Below are 8,286 nucleotides of genomic sequence, written 5' to 3'. Positions count from 1 at the left end.
TTCAAACATAATCTCAACTTGATGAAGTTGTGATTAAGGGAGGGTGTTAAACAGGTCATTACAACCTGTCACGGCTGTCTAAGGAGATATATGACCGGCTTAGAGATAGACTTGGTAGTTAGCTCTTATATCTATTTATTGTAACCACCTTTATCTCTTTCTCTCCAAGATTGTAATCTCCTGTAATATCTCAACCTCTTTTGTATGCGCATCAGGGTTATTGCGCCCCTGCATATAACACGTAGTCGTCTCCTTCAACGAGGGTAAGACGTTTCCGCATCTCGCACATTATCCTGTTTTGTGTGTTCATAGTTTGTCTCTTTATGGCTGTGTGTGACAGAAGTTTCTTCTCTGCACAATAAAAGGAAAAGCAATCTAACTATATCAATCTTTCCTTTTTTGTGGGCAAAACTTTGGAGCCTACATGACTTTTTAGAGTGTAAATACATGATAATTTCTGGCATTCAAATTGAAGCAGTTGTGGACAAAACTCTGGGAGTATATCACATGTGGCCATGATCATTGTCTTGGGATTTCATGTTGGATGCATTGTGTCAAAACCATGGCCACCATCGATAAGGGTCGAAAGAAGGATAAGCGGCAACATAGGTGGGGCAATGTGTTACAATAAAGGACATCGACCTGTGAGGGGTGTTGAGACATACTTATATTTGGCTATCCACGTGTGATTGTTTTTTCTTCCGTTGCAACGCACGGGCATGTTTGCTAGTATATTTAATTTGCCATGTACGCACACCGGTCAACCGTCAAAGAACTGACGAACCAGCTTTAGCGATGGTCTACTCTTAATCCCCACTGCGTCCTAAACTATTACCGTCAAATTCGAACTCTGACAAACTCAAGGCTTCGGATACTTGGAATCCAAGGAAGTAGCGGAGCCATTTAACAGTCTGTGAGCCTCTTCACGGTTCAGATCCCTCACCCGAGCTCCGCAGGAGAAGAATTTAGGCATGGCTTCCACCTGCAACGACTCCCCATCGTTCAAGGTACACACATCTCTTGTCAACCTATACGGCCTCTCACCATTTGCAACGAGCATCCTTCAACCTCGATCTGCTCTAAGCCTCTCGCTTCATGCGATTCCTTGAAGATCATACTTGGGTCCTCGTCGCCGGCGCGCCGCGCGATCCTGTCAGACATGGGATACGAGTTCACGGTCATGGTGGGGGTGCCCTCAGCTCACCAAGTTCCCGTATTCTGCTGAGACAGTAGACTTTTTTAGCCTGTACATACTTGCTGATGAAGTGGATATTTGGTGTATGTGCTGCCAGAGCGCTGACATCGACGAGAAGGCCGTCAGGAGGGAGACGCCGGAGGAGCTGGTCAAGGCCTTGGCCGAAGCCAAGGTACCAACGAGTAGCTGCTAAGCTCAGAACGACTGACTTGATGCCGTGCTTCCTATGAAGTTTGTGATACAATCTTGGGGTGCTTCTTGAATCTTGATCGCGCCATATGTGTGTAGGCGGACGCCATTCAACTGAACCTTGCTGACGGCTGTGCTGATCGAGGCAGCAGAGATCGACCTACCCTTCTGATCACTTCTGACCAGGTATACATGGACATCGGTTAATCTGTTTCGTTGGGAGTCTGACATGACACCGTTAATGAAGGTTAAGGTGAGCAAAGGGATGATACGGGAGAGGCCGACGAGCACGGAGGAAGCCAGGGAATTCATCAAGGGTAACGAGCCTTTTGACTATCGTCTTCTTCTTGTGGACTCACACAAGATACAGTATGCATATGGCTGTAACCAAATGTTTCGTGCCTGCTGTGGTGACAGGGTACTCGGGTGATGTAGCATTTGCAATGAACTATGTTCTGGTGACCAACCTGAGCACCGGGGGTAGGAAAGGGGGGTGGGATATACCTGAGGTAACTGCATTTCCAACTGAACTTGCTAATACTACTTTCCTATGAGAAGAGACTGAAACTCACCATGATTTTGGACTTTTGGTCCATCTGCAGATCTGTTTTCACCACATACCAGACGAGTTCATCGAAAAAGTCGTAAGTTTTCAATCCCTGCCCAACACACTGCATCCTTCAAAAAAAATTTAAACGCAAATAACATCAACCATTGGGCATTGGCCGATTTTGTAAAAAAATAACACTATAAAAATTCAGTAATGCTATTCAGTTGACGTTCGCTGGGAGGGGATGGAAAATCGAGTGTTTTTATGGCAATTTATATTTGCCGCAACGATGACAACTTAGTTTGCAAGCACGGCAAATCCTGGCAAAAATGAACTGAAGCGGATTTGTCATGCTTGCCAAATAAACCTACCATCCTCGGCCAACATAAATTGTCATGCAAATCATTCACAATTACCATGCTTCCCAGATGGCGTTCGCTGGTTAAAAGGGTCCTAAAAGTTAAGCCAAGGACGAGCGGTTCAATTTACGCCGACGTGGGAGCAATGTGGACAATTTTTTTCTCTCAGATCAGTTTGGCCTTAATTGATCAAATAGACGAGTTCATAGCCTAAATTTGATTACTTTCTGAGTTTTTTCCTAAAATATGCAACTTCTTTGAGTTAATGGACTAATGACACATTTCACTCGGTAATTAAGACTACATCCTGCTACGTTCCAGGTGAAGGAAGGAGGCATGACTTGCGTGGCTGGGGGCCTCAGGTTGATGCATCCATCATCTTTGCCGTTCATCAAGGAACTAGTGAGCAAATTCTTCCAAATAGCCCATACTTAAAAAACGTGGAGATCAGGACTGCATATCCACTTCACTGTTCTGACCCTCCATCACTGTTTTGGTTTCTGCATTTGTTGCGCAGGTTGGTACGGTGGATAGCGTTCGAGGACTTCCAAGAAACCTCACCGAGAAGCTCATTCGAGAATCCCTACAAGAAACCGTTGAAATGTAGGATGTCGTTATTCTCATTATTATTCAAATCTTACAAGGAGATAAGATGTGTACAATCTAGGACTCTTGCTCCTTGTTGTATACTAGAACAATAGAACAACCCAATGTATTCAAGTAAGAGTCCACAAACAATTGCTTGATAAAGGAGGAAGGCCCCGGTTAGGGCGGGTTTCTAACTCTCCTTAAATTGTTACTCATAGTATATCTAAATATGATAAAACACATAAAACCCTTCCGTGGAAGAAAATGAAGAAGTGATACTTGTATACTAAGCATATTGCACAAATTTCCTCGTCAAAGCCTTGTAGTGAGAGATTTTGGCAAAACTCGAACAAGAGAATAGTACAATTATTCCTTTAGGTATGTGAAGTTTCTACTCCTACGACAATCGACGGTTAAGCTTGTAGGTGCTTACCTACGTACCCGAGTTTGAAACCTAGGAATAGACGGTGTCTTCTTGCCATCAATGATCATCAGACCGCAACACAACCACCAAGCTGACTAGCTAAGCGCTTGGGAGAGATATGAAAGAAAACAAACTTATATTACTTGGATTGCTAAGCTAATCCAAATTATGCTCCATCTCCTTTTCCCTGCAAAAACAAAAGGCTCCCTCTAGTATCAAGTTTACACAATGTTTGAGTTTGGTCGAAAGTTAGTTCCACTATGAGTATTATTTCATAATCAAAACCGTTCTAAAGTTAGGGAGGGTTCTTGAGTAAATTTACAACAACAAAATACATATATGGATTCATGGTGCATGATAACAGTCGTAAATTAGCCCTAGATCTTATACCTTAGTCGAATTAGCTTGACCATTATAAATGTTATGCAAGAAGCACCGATAGGTTCCGTGGCGGTGGCATGGGGACCGGCCAGGGCCTTGACCCCACCCCAACGGTATGTATTTGGTATTAAGTTCATGTGAATAGTAAAAATCTCTCCTTTCGTAGCCTCTCACCCATCTCAACATAAGGATTTCAAATCCTGCCTCTGACATTGGATAGGCTGGGATGAGCAAATGAAGATATCGACTTGTTATAATAAAGTGAAAACCACCAAACCGTGACCGCTGATGATCTAAAAACATCAAATCATCAGCATACTCTTGACAGGTAAGAGCTCATTGTTAATCTTTTGTCAGAAGACATACATACGGACGAAGTTTGGCAACCATCAAGGACCTATGAGTGGGCCATGGTTGGTAACAACGGCCGCCTCTTGGTTGTACGTAGGGAGGAAATGTAACAAAACAATTCACCTCTTACAATCTTATGACCCCTCTTTTTGTCTTTGCATTTTTTTTTATTTAGACCTATCTTCTACTCTAGTTTTCCTTTATGTTTTTCTTTGTTACCCGTTCGCCTTATTATTTAAGAAATAGTTTGACACTGAATGATACTACTAAATATATACTTGCATTGCATGTTAATATTACGTAGGATATAATTACTCGGTTAATGATGACAATGATATTAATTATGAAAGGGTGTTAAACATGTTTAGTGCTAAATATATTGCAAAACAGTGAAGTGGCGTACAACGTTAGATAGATGCGGTTGAATGGGTGATATTTGTTGGATCTCTACAACTCGCTCTTTTTAATCTTGATAAGTTGATATATATATATATATATTTCGATGCGCGGGCGAGTGCGGTGGGTTTCCTAGCAGTGCGTTGAACTCGCTCTCCCCTTCTCCCTGTTCTTGGACTATCTGCGGAACTTTGTATTTCCGTTCTAAGTAATGGAAAGGGGGTTTGCCCGGTTCAAAAAAAAAGTTGATATATATATATATATATATATATATATATAGGTATATATATACATATAGGTAAAACTGTGTCTACCATAGCTTGCCACAGAACTAGTTCAGTGTCACTAAACTTTTAACGGTTCAAAAGTTATCAAAAAATATGAAATAAATATGGGAGCATCTCTCTAATGTAATAAGATGATCCAACGGAAGGATTGTCAAAATATGCATTTATGTGTCCTAGCCAAAAATAATAAGCATTTCAGCTCACTGCGACATAAATATATACTGAACTATTTTTTTTTTGTCCAGGACACATATAGTCGTATTTCTTTAATCTCTCCGTTGAATCATGTTATATTATAGGTGTGCTGGTTCAATATTTTTTTCAGAATTTTTGAAAACTTTTGCACCGTTGAAACCCTTAACTAGTTCTGTGGCAAGCACTTGTAGAAAATCCTACTCCTATATAGGTAAAATATATATAGTGTTGCTATTCATCAATCAGGGTGCAGAATAAGTTATTCTTCACCCGAGGTAATCTTACGATCGCTTCATAAACAAATTACATTTGAAATTCAAATAGTTACATTCATATTGATTCACTATGTAAAATTTGACATAAGAAAATAAAAATATAGGTCATAAAACAAGAAAAATTGCAGTTTATGTGTATTTTAGACTATGTTTTTACGTTTGTAATTTTACATAAGATAAAATATTTTTTACGGCGATTATATATTTTCTTACGGTCCCTTTTTGCGTCAAAAATAAGACAAAACTTACGAAACGTAAAATTACGGTGCATTGATGGTAAAACAGAGGGGGTGAACAATAATTATTACTCACCCAGAGTGACGAATAGCGCGACCCTATATATATATATATATATATATATATATATATATATATATATATATATATATATGTTGCACCAACTTTTCTGAAAAAACAATTTAATAGAATATAAGCCTTCGCTTTATGCTCGACATTTTTTTGCGAGGATATGCTTTAGTTAAAAAATATTTAGAAGGTAGATAATCTTCTATCTTTTTTCATAGAAAAGGGAGTTAATCAATGAATACGAATATGACTCTTGTCAATCGTCTTGTTTGACAGGTAAATCTTTTCTTTTTTCTGGGATTTGACAAGTAATTCAACTAAGTAGATTAAGTGTTGTTTGTTAAATACTCATAGAAAAAGAGTAGCCAACTTTCATTACTCCTTCTGTTTTTATTTACTCCACATATTAGCTTGACCAATTTTACTCGCAGAAAAAGAGGTAGCCAATTTTACAAACTTTGACCAATTTTATAAAAAAAAATCCATATACAATACCAAATCAATACCATTAAATTCATTATTGAATATACTTTCACATCATATAGATTTTTGTAAATGTTCATATCTTCAAAAAAAACTTGATCAAATTTAATAAAGTTTGATTTCAGTTAAAATTAATTTGCCGACAGATAAAAACGAATGGAGCACTGGAGAATGTTCACTGTAAAGTGTCATGCCGCACTCCAAGTATCCACATTGCCGCGTACAACTGGTCAACCGTCAAAAGCACTGAATAAATTAGTACCGATGATCAATCCTTAATCCCCCTTTGTTATATTTATCAAGTAGTAGTACTTCCAACTCTAATCAGCTCGAGGCTTGGATACTTGGAATCCAAGGAAGCAGCAGAACAAATTAACAGCCTCAGATCAGAGCCTCCGCACGGTTCAGAATCCTCAGCTGAGCTCCGCAAGAGAAGAGCCAGGCATGGCTTCCAGCTCCAACAACTCCCCATCATTCAAGGTAAACACATCTCCTATCAACCTACGATCTCTCTCGGTAATTGGCCGCGCTTTATCTCCTCTAAGCTACTTGCTTCATGGGATTTCTTCAAGATCATACTCGGGTCGTCGTCCCCGGCGCGCCGCGCGATTCTGTCAGACATGGGATACCAGTTCGCCACCATGGTCGAGTACCCTGCACTTGCCGATCAAGCTTCGAGATTCGCCTCATCCTCTTTACCTGCCTGCTGATGGAGTGGGTATTTGGTGTGTGTGCTGCCAGAGCGCTGACATCGACGAGAGGGCCATCAGGAGGGAGAAGCCAGAGGAGCTGGTCAAGGCCTTGGCCGAAGCCAAGGTAGCAGCTGCTACGGCTCAGGAAACAATCTTCAGTTTGCTATGAACTTTGTGGTACAATCCTAGGACGTTTGTTTCTTGACATGTAGGCCGACGCCATTAAACTGAATCTTGTTGACGGCTGCGGTGATGGAGACAGCAGAGATCGGCCTACCCTTCTGATCACCTCAGACCAGGTATATATGGGCATCAACCAACTCAGTTCTATTCAGGCATAAACGGTAGCTGCTGTGCACACTGCACAGTGGTTGATTGTTGGATCGATTTTCCGGTGAAGATCATGGTGAGCAAGGGGGCGATCAGGGAGAGGCCGAGGAGCACGGAAGAAGCCAGAGAATTCATCAAGGGTAAGTAACCATTTCACCTTCTCCTGGTTTCGCGAAGAACACGTTGGGTAATCAGAGAAATGCTGTGTGGTGTGCCTGGTGCTGTGGCAGGGTACTCGGGCGATCGAGCGTTTGCGGTGAACTATGTTCTGGTGACCAACCTGAGCACCGGAGGCAGGAAGGGGGGCTGGGCTATACCCGAGGTATGTACTACTCCCTCCGTTATGAATTAGAATTACTTGTCGCAGGTATGGATGTATCTAAATGTATTTTAATTCTAAATACATCCATTTCTGCGACGAGTAATTTGGAACGGAGGGAGTACCAGATTAACTTCAATTGCCTGAACTCGCTGCTTTCATCCCTGAAGAGAAATAGACTGAACCTAAAATGATTTGGACACGCATCTCCGTCTGCAGATCTGTTTCCACCACATACCGCACGAGTTCATCGAGGAAATCGTAAGTAACCTTTCCATCTACGCCCAGGAGATTATACTACCAGAAAAAAACAAAAATTGTATCCCTGTGTCAAGATGTTATGCACTACTTCTGCACCCAAAATGGCTGGGAAAACAGTAGGTGAATAAGACTGCATCCTTTTCGTGGCCTGTGTTGCAGGTGAAGGAGGGAGACATGACGTGCGTGGCCGGGGGGCTCAAGCTGACGCATCCATCGGTGCTGCCCTTCATCAGGGAACTAGTGAGCAGATTCATCTATACGGCCCAGAGCTCCTGCTTTGAAAACAGAGGACAGACAGACTGCAAATCCACTTGACCCTTCTGATTCCATTGCCATTTTGATTTGTTGCGCAGGTCGGTACGGCAGACAGTTCCGAGGGCTTCCGAGGGAGCTCACGGAGAAGCTCATCCGAGAATCGCTGGAAGCCACATCCTAGCTGGACTGTATTTTTTGAACAAGCTGTCTCGAGTTTGCTGTATGTTGAGTATAAGTGTATAGGGTTTACCTCCTGTTTTCTCTATATAGTTGAGGTTGTGACTCATCTCTGTACTTATATATACGTGTCTGGTGCATCAATCAATACATCGCGATTGCACAGCTCACATCTTACCTTTCTACATGGTATCTATCGCAACACGATCCTAACCCTAAGCCGCCGCCGCCGCCGCCACGCCTCTACGCGCCGCCCCCGCCGCCTCTCCTCCC

At 41.8% G+C, this 8,286-nt stretch overlaps 1 protein-coding gene and 1 pseudogene across 1 annotated transcript; both read left to right on the top strand.

Moving 5' to 3' along the window:
- The first annotated feature begins 936 nt into the window (after positions 1–936).
- Positions 937–3,043, top strand: LOC119289161 (7-methyl-GTP pyrophosphatase-like). The gene is made up of 9 exons (XM_037568559.1): positions 937–1,007; positions 1,112–1,183; positions 1,293–1,367; positions 1,484–1,570; positions 1,632–1,701; positions 1,802–1,893; positions 1,987–2,028; positions 2,615–2,695; positions 2,811–3,043. Exons 1-9 carry the CDS (start codon positions 972–974, stop codon positions 2,898–2,900), a joined length of 645 nt encoding a protein of 214 aa, XP_037424456.1. The 5' UTR covers positions 937–971; the 3' UTR covers positions 2,901–3,043.
- Positions 3,044–6,297: 3,254 nt separating this feature from the next.
- On the top strand, positions 6,298–8,122 carry LOC119289160 (annotated as a pseudogene).
- Positions 8,123–8,286: the final 164 nt, after the last annotated feature.

This window comes from Triticum dicoccoides, chromosome 4A (genome assembly GCF_002162155.2).
Source record: "Triticum dicoccoides isolate Atlit2015 ecotype Zavitan chromosome 4A, WEW_v2.0, whole genome shotgun sequence".
Lineage (NCBI taxonomy): Eukaryota > Viridiplantae > Streptophyta > Magnoliopsida > Poales > Poaceae > Triticum > Triticum dicoccoides.
Note: the sequence above shows the minus strand (reverse complement) of the source record. Positions and strands in the feature narration are given on the sequence as shown.